The sequence below is a fragment of the Suncus etruscus genome, chromosome 5 (assembly GCF_024139225.1).
Source record: "Suncus etruscus isolate mSunEtr1 chromosome 5, mSunEtr1.pri.cur, whole genome shotgun sequence".
Classification (NCBI taxonomy): Eukaryota; Metazoa; Chordata; class Mammalia; order Eulipotyphla; family Soricidae; genus Suncus; species Suncus etruscus.
Window position 1 is genome coordinate 32,026,011 of NC_064852.1, and position 16,266 is coordinate 32,042,276.

General features: G+C 43.8%; 1 protein-coding gene across 1 annotated transcript in view; it reads right to left on the reverse strand.

Moving 5' to 3' along the window:
• MCM6 (minichromosome maintenance complex component 6) overlaps positions 1 to 15,858 on the reverse strand; it is a 34,168-nt gene extending 18,310 nt beyond the window's left edge. Inside the window, exons 1-6 of the mRNA XM_049773635.1 lie at positions 15,752 to 15,858; positions 9,282 to 9,428; positions 4,879 to 4,989; positions 3,398 to 3,647; positions 1,805 to 1,970; positions 1,477 to 1,622 (exon numbers count right to left, since the gene is read on the reverse strand). Of these exons, the coding sequence (XP_049629592.1) occupies positions 1,477 to 1,622; positions 1,805 to 1,970; positions 3,398 to 3,647; positions 4,879 to 4,989; positions 9,282 to 9,428; positions 15,752 to 15,858 (927 nt within the window). The remainder of the gene's footprint in view (positions 1 to 1,476; positions 1,623 to 1,804; positions 1,971 to 3,397; positions 3,648 to 4,878; positions 4,990 to 9,281; positions 9,429 to 15,751) is intronic.
• Positions 15,859 to 16,266: the final 408 nt, after the last annotated feature.

The following is a 16,266-nucleotide window of genomic DNA, read 5'->3' on the forward strand; positions in this document are numbered from 1 at the left end:
TGCAAAACCAAATTTACAGGGGCTGGAGTGATAGGGTGCTTGCCTTCAGCTAACTTGGCTTTGATCCCTGGCATTCCATATGGTCCCTGAGCCTGCCATGGAGTGATTTCTGAATGCAGAACCAGGAGCAACCCCTGAGCATTAACGGGTGTGGCCCAATTACCAAAATACAAATTTACATTACTTTCAAGATTACTCATTCTCTCCATTTGTACTTTCTTTTTTTTTTTTTTTTTTTTTTTGGTTTTTGGGCCACACCCTGTGCCGCTCAGGGGTTACTCCTGGCTATGCGCTCAGAAGTTGCTCCTGGCTTCTTGGGGGACCATATGGGACACCGGGGGATCGAACCGCGGTCCGTCCTAGGCTAGCGCAGGCAAGGCAGGCACCTTACCTCCAGCGCCACCGCCCGGCCCCAAACATTTGTTTTTTTTGTTTTTGTTTTTGGGCCACACCCTGTGACGCTCAGGGGTTACTCCTGGCTATGCGCTCAGAAGTTGCTCCTGGCTTCTTGGGGGGCCATATGGGACACCGGGGGATCGAACTGTGGTCCGTCCTAGGCTAGCGCAGGCAAGGCAGGCACCTTACCTCCAGCGCCACCGCCCGGCCCCCCATTTGTACTTTCTTGATGAGCATGACAGAGAAACTGATAATCAGAAAACCATTACAGATATTTTGTACCACTACTCTTATTAAAGCTTTGAGTTCTTACCTTTTTTATATTGTTTTTGGGCCCCACCCAACAGTGCTTGGGGTTTATTCAGGAAACCCGTATGTGATGCCAGGGACTGAACAAGGGTCAGCCACATCCAAGACAAATGCCCTATGTACTGTACTATTGCTCTGGTCCAAGCTCTTTATAAAACATTAAAAAATTCCTATTAGAACTTGAGAAAACTTGCTTTTGGTAAGGACTGGAGGCAGCCCAACCTCTGCCCAGGAATCTGGGAGCCAATCTTGGCTAACCTAAGCTAACTGCGTCTGATAATTCCATAACAGGCTTGAGACTGTGATGTTACTTTGACCTTGCCAGGAATGCTACACCTACCTGACAGAGGTTGGCAGGGATGAAAGGAGGGTCCCATGTACGCAAAGCCTATGCCCCTGACACTCCCTATACCCTCAATGGAGAACCTCTGGCACTCATGCCAGTGGTGGCAAGCGAAGGCCTTGCAGCTGGCATGTGGGAAGGGGTCTGCAATTAAGATATGCAGCGCGGCGGGAGGTGAGTGTACCGGTGTCTGCTTTGCAGCTCACCTGGCAACAGGGCCGGACTGGCTATTGGGAAGACTGGGAACTGTGCGGCAGTTTGGGCACTCGGGCTCAAAAAGGTTAGCCATCACTGCCCTATACTATATCTCAATCCCTAACACCCTATATTTAAAGATTGATCAGATAACTGAGATGTCAGAGAACTCTAATTCTGTAGCAGTGTCAGGCGAAGACTGTGTTAAGCACTGGCATTCTATTAAGACTCACCCTTGGGTTGGTTGGTGCAACACAGCAAGCAAGGAATACCAATCTGTATGAAAGGTCTCTAACACCAAGGGCTCGAAGTCCTCTAACACCTTCTGTCTCATAACCATCAACACCACTGACACGGGAATTAGTTTCAGCACGTGCTCCTAAAAAATTGAATGATAGCTTGAGTACTGAAAATGTTGAGCTTCAAAATTTCTCAAACAAATGAACTATTTAAATCAAAAGGCTTCATTTAACCTTTGAAAATTTTCAGAAATGTCATCTGTAGCTAAAACAATTTGTCTTACAGTTAGGAACTGAGAATTGGTTAAATTTGAGCACAAACCTGGAGTGCTAAGCTTAGAGACATCAGGCACAACAATCAGTGTCCCTATAAAGTCACACTTGTCACCAGCTTGAGCTGATTCCACAGCTTCAGCCCTCAAGATCACTTCTAAACTGCGGGGGATACTCCCTCGAGGAAGTTCAGCTTGAGTCTCTTGAATTCGAACCTATGACAAAGATAAAGAGTCAAAAAGACATTTTCTCAAACGATACAAATTAAGTGCCCAAATAGTGATATATAAAAATTACTTTATTTACAGACTTTTGAATATAACAACATTCATCTTAAAAACTTTCTACCACCCTAGGGGATCAACAAGCTAAACTGCATGCTTTTTCGTTTTTGCTTATTTTGGGGTCCACACCAGGTGGTACTTAGGGCTAACTTTGTGCTCAGAAATCACTCCTGGCAGGCGTGGGGGGCCAAATAGTATGACTTGGGTCAGTCATATGCAAGGCCCTAAGCATCACCATGTATGGTCCAAAAACAGAGAAAACAAAATCCAAAAAACTCTGAAAACGGAACTTCGGTCCCAGCACATGCAGACATGCAGGCACGTGTTCCTCACTGGAGTTATCTTCCAGATCTCTCTAGTTATCTCTCCCTCCCTCCCTCCCTCCCTTCCTTCCTTCCTTCCTTCCTTCCTTCCTTCCTTCCTTCCTTCCTTCCTTCCTTCCTTCCTTCCTTCCTTCCTTCCTTCCTTCCTTTTCTCTCTCTCTCCCTCCCTCTTTCTCTCTTTCCCTCCCTCCCTCCCTCCCTTCCTTCCTTCCTCCCTTCCTTCCTTCCTTCCTTCCTTCCTTCCTTCCTTCCTTCCTTCCTTTTTTCCTTTCTTTCTTTCGTTTTTGGGTCACACCTGGCGGTGCTCAGGGGTTACTCCTGACTCTCTGCTCAGAGACACTCCCAACAGGCACGGGGGACCATATGGAATGCTGGGATTCAAACCACTGTTTGTCCTTGAACGCTGCAGGCAAAGCAAATGCCCTACTGCTGTGCTATCTCTCTGGCCCCTCTCTAGTTACTTCAAGAAAGTAAAAGCACAACATATTGTTGGGGTTATTTTGTTCTTGGCTTTGGACCACATCAGCTGCACTCAGGGATCACTCCTGGCACTACTGGGGGACCTACATGGGATGCCAGGAATCGAACTGGGTTGCCACATGCAAGGCAAAGCATGCTACTTGCTGTACTGTATCTGTAGCCCCAAAGTACACCATATTGGAGATATGGCTCAAGTGACAGAGCACATGTCTAGGATGTACAACGCACTAAATATGATCCTTTGTGTTACATATAGCTCCCATCCTTGGCACTGCTAGTATTGGCCCTTATGGCCTCCACAATCACATAAGCACCACTTTGCTTTAGAATCACCAGGCCTGAGCCCTGGGGGAGTGGCTGGCTATGGGCTACTGAGCACTAATGAATACCAGTCCTATTTAAAGCAAACAAAAACACCTTACATACTGAGAACTAAATATGCATTAAAGATCCTCTGGTATAAATAAAAACTGAACATAACATTATCTAAATAAACTATTAACGAACCTAAAAAGGAATTATTTGCAAAGGCCAAATTCAATTTAAATGACATACCTTCTGAAAATCAACAAATCTTGATTTGTTTGTATCCAGTAGGAATCTCCTTCTGTTAGCACAAACTGGATTTCGGCAGATGTTTGGCTGTGTATATTTGAACTGCTGTTCTACATCCTTGATCACTGTCTGACAGTCTAAGCATAAGAACGTTCCACTCACAAGCTCTGGGTGAACTGGGTGAGTCCGTACCACCTGCCCACTGATGCGAGTGAGCAATCCAATTCTTGATGAGGTGAGTTCCCGAATTCTGTTTAAAGTTAGATATTCCATTAGTCATCACCCAACCGAGATTTGTTTAGTGAAAGATATTAAAAAATAACTTATACTTATAAAAGCCCATTCCTAAGTTCTAAATGACATGATGCACGTAAAAAATATTAAAAATAATCACAGAATAGGAGCCAGAGCAATAAATAGCACAGAGGTAGGACATTTGCATATGGCAGATCTAGTTTGATCCTCAGTATCCCATATGGTCCCTTGAGCCTCCCAGGAGAAATTTCTGAAAGCAAAGTTTGGATTAAGCCTGATCACTGCTGGGTGTGGCTCTACACTCCCCTCCAAAAAAATCAAAGAACACCAAAAACACAAATTTACAATTTTTCAACAAGATAATCCTATTTTTCTTTCAAAATTGTATATTTTTAGTTACCTATAATTTCAAAATAAGCATAATAAAGCTGAGGGAAAAATTCTATTCTCACAAGTTCAGAAACAGTTTTGCTTTTTGTTTAGACCACACCCAATGGTATTCAGGATTTTCTCCAGCTCTGTATTCTGGGATCATTCTGAAAGTGCTAGAGGTGGGGGAAGTACACATGGAGGTAAATGTGGTGCTGAAGATCAAACCTAGGTCAGCCTGTGCAAATAAGCCTCTCTTACCTGCTTTATCCTCTGACCCCTAGACACACTTCCTGTATGTTAGAAACTCAGTGTTTCATTAAGTAATTTGGTAATCAGGGCCAGGGATATAGGTCAGCAGTAAAAGAATATTCCCCAACACCAAAAAAAAAAAAGATAATTTTACAATTAATTTCCAATAGTTTATGGAGCCTGGCATGCAGTCCATTTACATACTCAGCATTGTACAATCCAAGTACAAGTAGGTATAGCTCTGGTGGTCCCTGGTCCCTTTGTCTAGGTAGAGGCAAAACAAAATCTAAAAATAAGCTTTCAAGTGTCACCTTCAATTTCTCCTAATAAACTTACATTTAACTAGTAAAGGGAAAGCTATCTAAAATTTATGCCATCTAATATCCAAAGATTCACTGCTTTTCTATTTCCTACTTGAGAGTTTTCCCTCAAAGTAGCCTTAATTATGATAATCCTTCCCATTTCATGTCCTTGGGGCTGGGAGAGGTTCTCTAAATTAGCTTTCTGAATGTTTTTAAGATATAAGATACAATTTCCCAAATTTTCTGGCAATAAAATGGATAAAATAGATTTGGTGAATTCCTTTTCTTCCAAAGGTTTCTTACTTGTGTCTAGTAGGTAGGTCTTGGAAGGCAACATAAAAATCCTTGGCAAAAGGGATCTCTTTACGGTCTTTGACAAAGTTTTTCAATGCCCGACAGAGGTAAGGATAAACTCTGAAAAGAAAGCAGCACATTAGTAACTAGCAAATCTTCAAACTTTCTGAGTTTCATTCAAGCCTCTCCTCTCCTACCAAATAATAACAATAAAAACATCTATATAAAAATACTGTACCCAAATATATACTCTTTGTGTGTGTGGGGGGGGGGGGCAGAATTTTGGCCACACAGTGGCAACCAGGGATTACTCCTGGCTCTGTGCTCAGAAATTATTCCTGGCAGGCTCAAGGACCATCTGGGATGCTGGGGACTGAATTGGGTGAGCTGTGTGCAAGGCAAATGCCCTACTCACTGAACATTGCTCTGGCCCCACATCTAGTGTCTTTAATAATTACTTGGCTTCCTCATACACACTGAAGTTCCACTGCTCTAGCAATGCCTAATCATAGTTCACTAAGGGAGCTATCCACATGGTGTAGATGCCTAGTATACTCCTTTGGATTCCATTTTCTTCATTGTCATTGAAGTTGTTTTGATAGCTAGGGTATTGTATTCGCCTAACTCAGTTTTAGCTGCTGTGTTTGTCGTGGCAAACATCAGGTTTGTACAACTTGCCTCCGAGCTTGTCCAAATTTGTACTCTTTAGCTGTGGTGCTTATACCATATACCATTAGTTTAAGCACAGTTATGGTATAGTATTTGTTTGAGAGTAACTCTGGTGCACAACATGTTCATTGGACATAGCACTTCCTGGTTGTGGTGCAAACACATCTTTCTCAGTTGTACTTGATGTGGACTGTACCCTTCAATGATTCTTACCAACAATATACACCTGCCTTCGTGATTCAACTAGAAATACTTGGATGTCAGGAGTCACAGAAGCAGAGCCATCAGGTTCAAACAGCACTATCAGGGTTATGTTCAGCTCATGTAAGAAACCAGGACATTTACTTGCAATAGCACTCTAGGCTATTCCTTAAGATCCCCTAGGCTTTTTTTGGGGAGGGGGCAGTGCAAGGATCAAACTTAAGGTTCACATGTGCAAGGCCAGTGCTCTACAACTGTTATATATCAAACCTAATTTAATTTTTGATAGTTAATAAATGAATAAGAACTGGGGGTGATTATTATGAGAACAAACTGATAGAAATCTTCTATTGTACCAGTTAGGTAGAAGTGTGTATGACTTCCTAAAAGAAATGCTGCAATTTGGTTTGGGGGGCCATATGGGATGCTGGGGATCAAACCGAGGTGCACCCTGGGCTGGCTGCAATGAAAGGTAAACGCCCTAATGTTGTGCTATCTCTTCAATCACCAGCATCTCATATGCCCCCCCCACCAGCCAGGATCGATTTCTAGGCAGAGCCAGAAATAACCTCTGCATGCTGATAGGTATGGCTCAAAAACAAAAATACAGAAAACAACTAGTCTGTGTAAGAAAGGCTTTTATGACAAGCTCTGAATTCCCATGTATCTCCCAACTTGTAAATACAACTATTCCTGGTGCATATTTATGTAATATACCTTGCTGCTTATCTCTATCTTTTTCTACTTTAAATCTAACCACTGTGAAATTACAGAGTAATTCATGACTAGATTTCAAGTGTATCCCTTTTGCCTTCCACCATTCTGCCCCCATAAGGGTTTTTTTTTTTTTTTGTCTTTAAGATTTTGCACTGTGGTTTGCAGTACTGTTACCTACAGGATTTCATATAACACTTTACCACCTTTCAGCACCATTTCACCTCCTGATTGAATGTTCTCCTCCACTAGTCGTCAGCCCCTCCTATCTTTTTCTTTTTTTTGTGTGGTTTTTGGGTCACACCCAGCAGTGCTCAGGGGTTATTCCTGGCTCCAGGCTCAGAAATTGTTCCTGGCAGGCACGGGGACCATATGGGACCATGGGATTTGAACTGATGACCTCCTGCATGAAAGACAAACACCTTACCTCCATGCTATCTCTCTGGCCCCTCCTTTTCCTATCTTAAGGCATGATTCCTACTGATTATTTATTCTGTCTTTTGTTTCCATTGTCTTCGGGCATTTGTTAATCTACCTTTATGTTTCTTTATATTCGGCATATGAGATCATTCTGATTTGATCTCTCTGCCTAACTTCACTCAGCATAATACTCTCCAACTCCCTCCATGTAGCAGCAAATTTCATGACATTATCTTTTAAGGCCGAATAATAGCCCACTGTATACATGTACAACAGTTTCTTTATACAGTCATCTTATTCTTAAGACAGTTGGATTGTTACCAGATTTTGACTACTGTAAATAATGCTGCAAGGAACATGGGTAAAAATGTCTTTGGGGGCCAGAGCGAAAGCACAACTGTAAGGCATTGCCTTGCATGTGGCCAACACAGGATTGACCCTGGTTTGAATCCCAGCATCTCATATGGTCCCAAGCCTGCCAGGAGCGACTTCTGAGCAGTCAGGAGTAATCCCTGAGCATGCTGGGTGTGACCCAAAAGCAAAAAAATAAAGTCTTTTTTCCATTTTGATTTTGGCCCTGAGGGTATATTCTAAGAAGTAGAGTAGTTGGGGCAGGAATAATACCACAAAGGGTAGGGCATTTGCCTTCCAGCAACTGATCTGGTTTGATCTCCAGCATAAATCGGAAAAAAAAAAACCATAAAGTGGAGTTGTTGGGTCAAATAGACATTCAATTTTTACTTTTTGGGCCACATCTTGTGACACTCAGGGGTTACTCCTGGTGATGCGTTCAGAAATTGCTCCTGGCTTGGGGGGATCATATGGGACACTGGGCAATCAAACCAAGGTCCATCCTAGATTGTGTGCAAGTCAAATGCCCTGTGCTTTCACTCCGGACCCAATTTTTTATTTTTTTTTTTTTTTTTTTTTTTTTTTGGTTTTTGGGCCACACCCTGTGACGCTCAGGGGTTGCTCCTGGCTATGCGCTCAGAAGTTGCTCCTGGCTTCTTGGGGGACCATATGGGACGCCGGGGGATCGAACCGCGGTCCATCCTAGGCTAGCGCAGGCAAGGCAGGCACCTTACCTCCAGCGCCACCGCCCAGCCCCCAATTTTTTATTTTTTAAGGGAAGTCCAGTTTTCCAAAAAGGCTGGACCATTTAGACATTCCCACCAACAGTAAATAAGAGTCCCTTTCTCCTCACAATTACACTAGCGCTGGTTGCTCTTATTCTTGACGTGTGCCAGTTTCTGTGATGTGAGATGGTTATTATCTCACTTACTTTAATTTGCATCTCCCCAATAATTATTGATGAAGAGTATATTTTCATGTGCCTTACGGACATTTATAATCCTTCTTCAAGTTTCTATTCATTCCTTCTCCCCAGTTTTTGATAGGGTTGGGTGATTTCTTATAAAAGTTCTTTTTTTTTTTTTTGGTTTTTGGGCCACACCCAGCGGTGCTCAGGGGTGACTCCTGGCTGTCTGCTCAGAAATAGCTCCTGGCAGGCACGGGGGACCATATGGGACACAGGGATTCGAACCAACCACCTTTGATCCTGAATTGGCTGCTTGCAAGGCAAATGCCGCTGTGCTATCTCTCCGGGACCTTATAAAAGGTTCTTATAGAACCTCATATATTATTGATATTAACCTTTTATCAGGTGATTGTGAGTAAACAATTTCTCCCATTCTGTGGGCTCTATATATTCTGGTCATTGTTTCCTTTGAAGTGCAGAAGTTTCTCAATTTAATGTAGTCTCATTTGTTTATCTTTGCTTTCACTTGCTTTTTTTTTTTTTTTTAAGTTTTGGGTCACATTTGACTGGGCTCAGGGCATACTTCTCGCTCAACACTCAGGGTCAAAGCACTGCTACTAGGTGTTGGCCCAATGCCAGCTCTCGTCCACCCCTCCTACCCAACAAACTCAGAAAAAAACTTAAGGGAAGAACAAATTGTTATTGTAAAGACAATCTTGATACAAGTACAAGATTGACATTTTTCTTTTCTTTCCTTTTTTTTGGATTTTGGGACACACTCGGCGGTGCTCAGGGGTTTCTCTATATGGAATGCTGGGCTGGGATTGAACCCAGGTAGGCGCAAGGCAAATGCCCTATCTGCTTATGCTACTGCTTCGATCTGATCACATGCTTGCTATCTTAGCACCTTCTCTTAGGAATGGAAACGTAAACGACATAGTAATAGCACCAAATTCTGGTGCCAAGAAATAAGGCATGTTCTTGAAACTTGAGAAAACTAAGCCTCTGCTTGCTGCTCCACCCTTCCAGGTGAGCTTAATCTCCTACCTAACACCACTGGCAAGCACTATCTGCTCACTTTCGGCTATGTTCCTGCAGCCTCAAGACCCAATATTAATAGGCGTTCAAACCAAGATTAATGCGCCCATACCTATAGAATTCCTCTTGAATAGTGGTGGAAAGTTGCTGGTTAAATTGCTCCAGGTCCATAAAACTCACAACCAGTGTATTTCTTTCAGGACGAATTAGCTCCTCTGCTAACTGCAAGTACTTTGTTTCTCCATCGCTGTTCTGAAATCTACAGAAAAATACAAATTAATAAAGAATTCATCAATAAAAAGTAATCCAAATACCTGAAAATTTAGCATACTGGTTTAAAACTAACTTTAAAAGCCCTTTGGTAATTGTGTAACTTGGGACAAGTACTTATTTCTAGTAAACTGGTCCATCTCATTATGGGAAAAAAAAATTAGGCAGGGCAGGAGATGGTATGGCAATTGACTGCATACATTTGGGTCAGGTACATACACCTGACCCAGATTCAACCCCCAGCATCACATGAACTTCCCAACATGGCTGGGAATAGCCCTGAAAGCCCTCTAATATTGCTAGGTTGGTCTGGTGATCACTGGCAGCAAAGGGCCTGAAAAGCACTGCATTCCAGGGCTCTAGGGGTATCCTGGGCATACCTTGGGAACCCCACTACCACCACCACCACCAAAAAAATCTATTAGTATATTACCTTATCTCAAGACTGCTGTGAAAATGGGACTGGACCAATCGCACAGTGGGTGATAAGTCTCTTGCCTTACATGAGTTGTCATAGGTACGATCTCAGACCAAATACAGTCTTCTAAGACCAGCTCTAAGTGATTTCTGGACAGAGCCAGGAATAGCCTGACAACTGCCAGGTATAGCACCACTCCCAAAAAAGACTTGTGTTGGAGCCGGGAGGTGGCACTAGAGGTAAGGTGCCTGCCTTGCCTGCGCTAGCCTAGGATGGACTGTGGTTCAATCCCCTGGTGTCCCATATGGTCCCCCAAGCCAGGAGCAACTTCTGAGCGCATAGCCAGGAGTAACCCCTGAGCGTCAAATGGGTGTGGCCCAAAAACCAAAAAAAAAAAAAAAAAAAAAAGACTTGTGTTAAAATCAAGATCACTGGGCCCCCGCGGTGTTTGCCTTGCAAGCAGCCGATCCAGGACCAAAGGTGGTTGGTTCGAATCCCGGTGTCCCATATGGTCCCCCGTGCCTGCCAGGAGCTATTTCTGAGCAGACAGCCAGGAGTAACCCCTGAGCACCGCCGGGTGTGACCCAAAAACCGAAAAAAAAAAAAAAAAAAATCAAGATCACTAATTACAGAAAACTGACTACAATAACCTTGACTGAGCTGAACTTTACCTGGGACCATAAATAAAGACTGTATCCTAGGCTTCATCCTAGGATCTGTGGAAAAAATAAGATCTATAATTACAGAGGACTGACTTTGACAACAGTGACTGAGCAGAAAGTTTCCTGGCACCATAAAGAAAGACCTTGATGGGGCCGGAGAGATAGCATGGAGGTAGCGCATTTGCCTTGCATGCAGAAGGATGGTGGTTAATCCCAGCATCCCATATGGTCCCCCATGCCTGCCGGGAGCGATTTCTGAGCATAGAGCCAGGAGTAACCCCTGAGCGCTGCCGGGTGTGACCCAAAAACTAAAAAAAAAAAAAAAAAGAAAAAAAAAAGAAAGACCTCAAGGTCTTTTAAACCTCAAGGTTTAACAACAAACATGTCCACAGCCTGTAGTCAGTCTCATGAGTTTGCTTCAAGGGTAGAGACACCCTGTATCTTTTAGGCCAAGGGAATTTCCTTTCTAATTTCCCCAATATTTAATGCGCCCATGCAAAACAAAACAAAACAAAACTTGCCACATCTGCCCCATTTTTTTCTTTATTTAAAAATTTTTAAAATTTTTTATTTTTAATTATGATAACAAATGATGCAAAGAAAGAGGATAAGGTAAAGTTACAGGGGAAGGACAATCACCCATATACAAAGTTCTCAGAAGAAATCCCCTTGCTGACTCCTAAATTTTGAACTTACAGTCAAAGAACATTAAAAAAGATAAAACAGAACCCATGTACAATTACTTTGTCCACAAGTCTCCAGATTGTAGTACATTATAACATTTCTTAGCAGTACACAAAGCAATCTAAAGCCATGAAATTTATGTGACTCCTTAAACATTGAAGGCATAGTATTTTTTTACATTGTCATGCACATGCATATTAGTTTGAGTTAACATCAAAAGTTTAAGTGTGTTTTTTTTTTTAAAGTTTAGAGCAGTGGTCCTCTAACTTGGCCTGCGGGCCACATATTGTATTTGTATCTATTTTGTTTCTTCATTGCAAAATAAGATATATGCAGTGTGCATAAGAATTCGTTCATAAGTTTTGTTTTTACTATAGTCAGACCTTCCAATGGTCTGAGGGACAGTGAACTGGCCCCCTGTTTAAAAAGTTCGAGGACCCCTGGTTTAGAGTCAAAGGAGCACAGTAAATGGTGCTAGAGTGGCAAATATTGTTTGCATAGGCCCACCAAAATATGGGGAACATGGAAAGAAAAAGCCTTGGCCTAAATACAAGGAGACCCTACCCCTGAAGTTTCCTGGCATAAGACCAACTCTAGGTTCCAGACAAACTACTTTGTTCAATCCAAGTAGTTGTCTGTAGTGTCAATACAGTTTTATTTTCATGCAGTCTCTATTGTTGGCATCAGGTTTCTGTATTAAAGATCCTGGAATCTTGGGGCCGGGCGGTGGCGCAAGAGGTAAGGTGCCTGCCTTGCCTGCGCTAGCCTTGGACAGACTGCGGTTCGATCCCCTGGTGTCCCATATGGTCCCCCAAGCCAGGAGCAACTTCTGAGCGCATAGCCAGGAGTAACCCCTGAGCTTCAACGGGTGTGGCCCAAAAACCAAAAAAAAAAAAAAAAAAAAAAAGATCCTGGAATCTGCATATCCTACATTAAAGTCAGGCTGGTGTGGAGCATCATCTAGTTTCACCTCACAATTAAAGGGCAATTCTGCCCCCATTTTTTATTTTATTTTTTTCTTCTCGTTTTCTTTCTTCTTTTAATTTCATTTATATTAATAGTTTCTAGACAGGGGCTCCCACACCCACCTTTTTTAAACAGAACCATAGAACATGAATCATCTTTTTCTGCCTCATGTTTCTATGTCTTCCTACAAACTGAGAAAAAAAAAGTGGATGGGACCCAGGGGCCAAACAGTCTCATGAGCACTGAGTGAAAATAAAAATGGTCGGGCCAGAGAGATAGCATGGAGGTAAGGCGTTTGCCTTTCATGTAGAAGGACAGTGGTTCAAATCCCAGCATCCTATATGGTCCCCTGTGCCTGCCAGGGGCGATTTCTGAGCATAGAGCTAGGAGTAACCCCTGAGTGCTGCCGGGTGTGACCCAAAAATCAAAAAAAAAAAAAAAAAAAAAAAAAAAAGGTCAAAACTAAATACCTAAACCAAGTCAACAACAATAGAATCAAGAGACCCAAACTACAACAAACTACACAAAAGACTTGTTAAACTAGCAGTGTAACTACTTAGTGTGTCCACCTTGGGAAAAAAACTCAGGAAAACAATTTAATGTCTATTGAGAAATCTAATAAATTAATTTAAAAATAAAGACAGGAGGACCAGTTAAGATGGTGGGCCGGAGAGATAGCATGGAGGTAAGGTGTTTGCCTTTCATGCAGGAGGTCATCGGTTCGAATCCCGGCGTCCCATATGGTCCCCCGTGCCTGCCAGGAGCAATTTCTGAGCCTGGAGCCAGGAATAACCCCTGAGCACTGCCGGGTGTGACCCAAAAACCAAAAAAAAAAAAGATGGTACAGTTTGTAGGGCTCTTGCCTTGCAAGCCGCTGACCCAGTTTGATCCCTGGCAATATTTATGGTTCCCTGAGCCCAAACAAAAGTAATTCCTGAACATAGAGTAAGCTCTAAGCAGCTATGTAAAAGCATTAAAAATACAAAGAAATGAAAGGCAGAGACTAGAGAGCTAGAACAAGATTTAAAGAACTTGCCTTACCTATATTCAAACAGTTAAATTCTCCGTACTGTATGTATAAGGTCCCTCCCTAACCCCCCACTCCCTGAGAATCTCTGGATGTGGCACCCAAACCAATATTGTTTAAAAGTTATTGTTTAATAGCTAAAATTTTAACTTTGTAGAAATTTGGACATGGGTCACTCCTGGCCATGCTCATGCAAGTTTACTGCATACAAGGCAAGAGCTAAGCCCTGACTTGTCTCCCTAGTTTCAGGATAGGAAGACAAAAAGTTCTGGGGATGAATGGTAGCAAAGGTTTTGTACCAAGATGAACTGAACATCTATTTGCAAAGATAGAGGTACCTATAAAGTGTGGTTCCTCCTTGAGTTGCCATTCTCCTAACATTCTAAATAAAAAAAGAGGTAAGTACAAGACAACTAAAAAAATAAAAATCCACTGACAGATGAATAAAACAATGTCACGGTTCTGGGTCTAGGAAGTACAGCAGGTAGGTCGCTTGCCTTGCACAATATCAAGCAGGGTTTGATACCAGGCATCCCATAGGGGTCCTCTTAGCCTTGCCTAGAGTCATTCATTCTTCAAAAAAGGAAAACAAGCAGTGCTGGCGGGGATGTGGAGAGAAAGGAACTCTTTTTCACTGCTGGTGGGAATGCCGTCTAGTACAACCTTTATGGAAAGCGATATGGGGATTCCTTCACAAACTGGAAACTGAGCTTCCATAGATCCAGCTATACCACTCCTAGGAATATACCTGAGGAACACAAAAATACAATACAAAAATCCCTTCCTTACACCTATATTCATTGCAGTACTGTTTACAATAGCCAGACTCTGGAAACAACCAAGATGCCCTTCAACAGATGAGTGGCTAAAGAAACTGTGGTACATATACACAATGGAATACTATGCAGCAGTCAGGAGAGATGAAGTCATAAAATTTTCCTATACATGGATGTACATGGAATCTATTATGCTGAGTGAAGTAAGTCAGAGGGAGAGAGAAAGATGCAGAATGGTTTCACTCATCTATGGGCTTTAAGAAAAACGACATTTTTAACAGTATCTCAGAGACAAGAGAGATGAGGGCTGGTAGGTACAGCTCATGACATGAAGCTCATCACACAAAGTGATGAGTGCAGTTGGAGAGATGACTACACTGAAAACTATCATAACAATGTGAATGAATGAGGGAAGTAGAAAGCCTGTCTCGAGTACAGGTGTGGGGGGGGAGGAGGGAGATCTGGGAAATTGGTGGTGGGAATGTTGCACTGGTGAAGGGGGGTGTTCTTTACATGACTGTAATCATACAACTATAATCATATTTGTAATTACGGTGTTTAAATAAAGATAATTATAAAAATAAAAAAATTAAAAAAAAAAAGAAATAAAAAATAAAACAACCAGAAGCCAGCCCTGATCACCACCGGATGTGGCCCCCAAACCCAACAACAAAAGATACAGCACAGTTCACTTAAAAATTAAAACAGCAAGTTTCCATTTAGAACCTATGAATAAGCACTACTAAAAGTCCCTAATAAGTACATTTCATCACAGTAAAAAAAAAATCCTAAAATATATTCCGAGGCGTTTACACACCTAACTAATCTTCGGGGAGCAGAGAAGACTAGCTCCAGATGCGCTAAAAAAGAAAAAAAAAAACACAAAACCAAAACGGGGAGCTCTGGTGCAAAACTGGGGCTCATCAGAGACCTAAAAGGGGGGGGGTAGTGGTCCAGGACTCAATTCCTCGACCTTCGGATCATCCTCACAGCTCACTCAAATACCTTCTAGTACTGTTTTTGGTTTTGGGGGTCCCACCCAGCAGCGCTCAGAGATTATTCCTGGCTGTCTCTGCTCAGAAATCGCTCCTGGCAGGCTGGGGGGGTGGGTGGGGTGGGGGGGGACCAGATGGGATGCGGGGATTGGAACCACCGTCCTTCTGCATGCAAGGCGAAACCACGCCTGCAATCTCTCCGACCCCCGTTCTAGGTCTTTTGAGTGTCCCAGACACCAAAGCTACTGCAGGAAAAGTGTAAATGGTAAGAATGGCCGGGGTGACCCAGGCGGGATAGTTTGCAATCTCCACCAAGCCTCAAGCAGGGGGTAAAAAACATTTAGAGCGTTCGTCTTGCATGCAGAAGAAGGACGGTGTTGCGAATCCCGCCATCCCATAGGGTCCCCCGAGCCTGCCACGGGCGATTTCTGAGCGTAGAGCCAGGAGGAACCCCTGAGCGCTGCTGGGTGGGACCCCAAAAGCAAAAAAAAACGAATAGATAAATTAGGGCTACACGACCCATACACAGAGCAAGCATGGGGTGGAAGCGCTCAAGGTGAGCTCTGGCGCCCCCGCAGGTCGGCGCAGGAATTACAGCTCGGGCGCCCCCTGGAGGTCGGGGCAGGAAGTACAGCTCCGGAAACCGGGCTCGCGCTCGTGCGTAATTGAGCGGCTCGGGTCTTCCCAGGCCGGGCCATTGGGTGTGGGTACACCGGGCCCCGGAAGCGCCGAGGAGAGCCGAGTGTGCATGCACGAACGCGGAAGACGCTTCCGCTTCACTTACTCCTCCAAGAAGTCCAGGAACAGTTTCTGGCACTTCTCGGCCACCTCGTCGCGAACTTCCAGGTGCTGGCTGCCGGCGCTGGGTTCCGCGGCCGCCGCGAGGTCCATGGCTGCTGCTCTCTCTGCACACAGGGGAACTTACAGGAAGCACCGCCACGCCGCAACGAGTGGTCTCTGCACGGACGCTGCCGCTTTGTGCGCGCCGCCGCCGCCGAGGCCACGCCCCCCACGCCTGCCTGAGCCAATCAGGACTCGGGAGCGCGGCGCTTTCGCGCCACACACGACCAATGAGAACGGCTTTCTCTCTAAGCCCCGCCCAGGAAGCGGGGTTTTTCGCGCCAAAAAAAAGGCCAAGCCCTCCCGAAAGAAAGCGGAGGGCTGGCACTGCGCCTGCGCAGCAAGACTAGCCTGTATTCTATCTTGCTTTGGGGAGGATTGAGGGGTTTGGGAGGGGGATGAGGTGGATGGAATAAGCCCTAAATTTAAGAGGCCTTTCTTGATTGCTCTCCTAAAGGT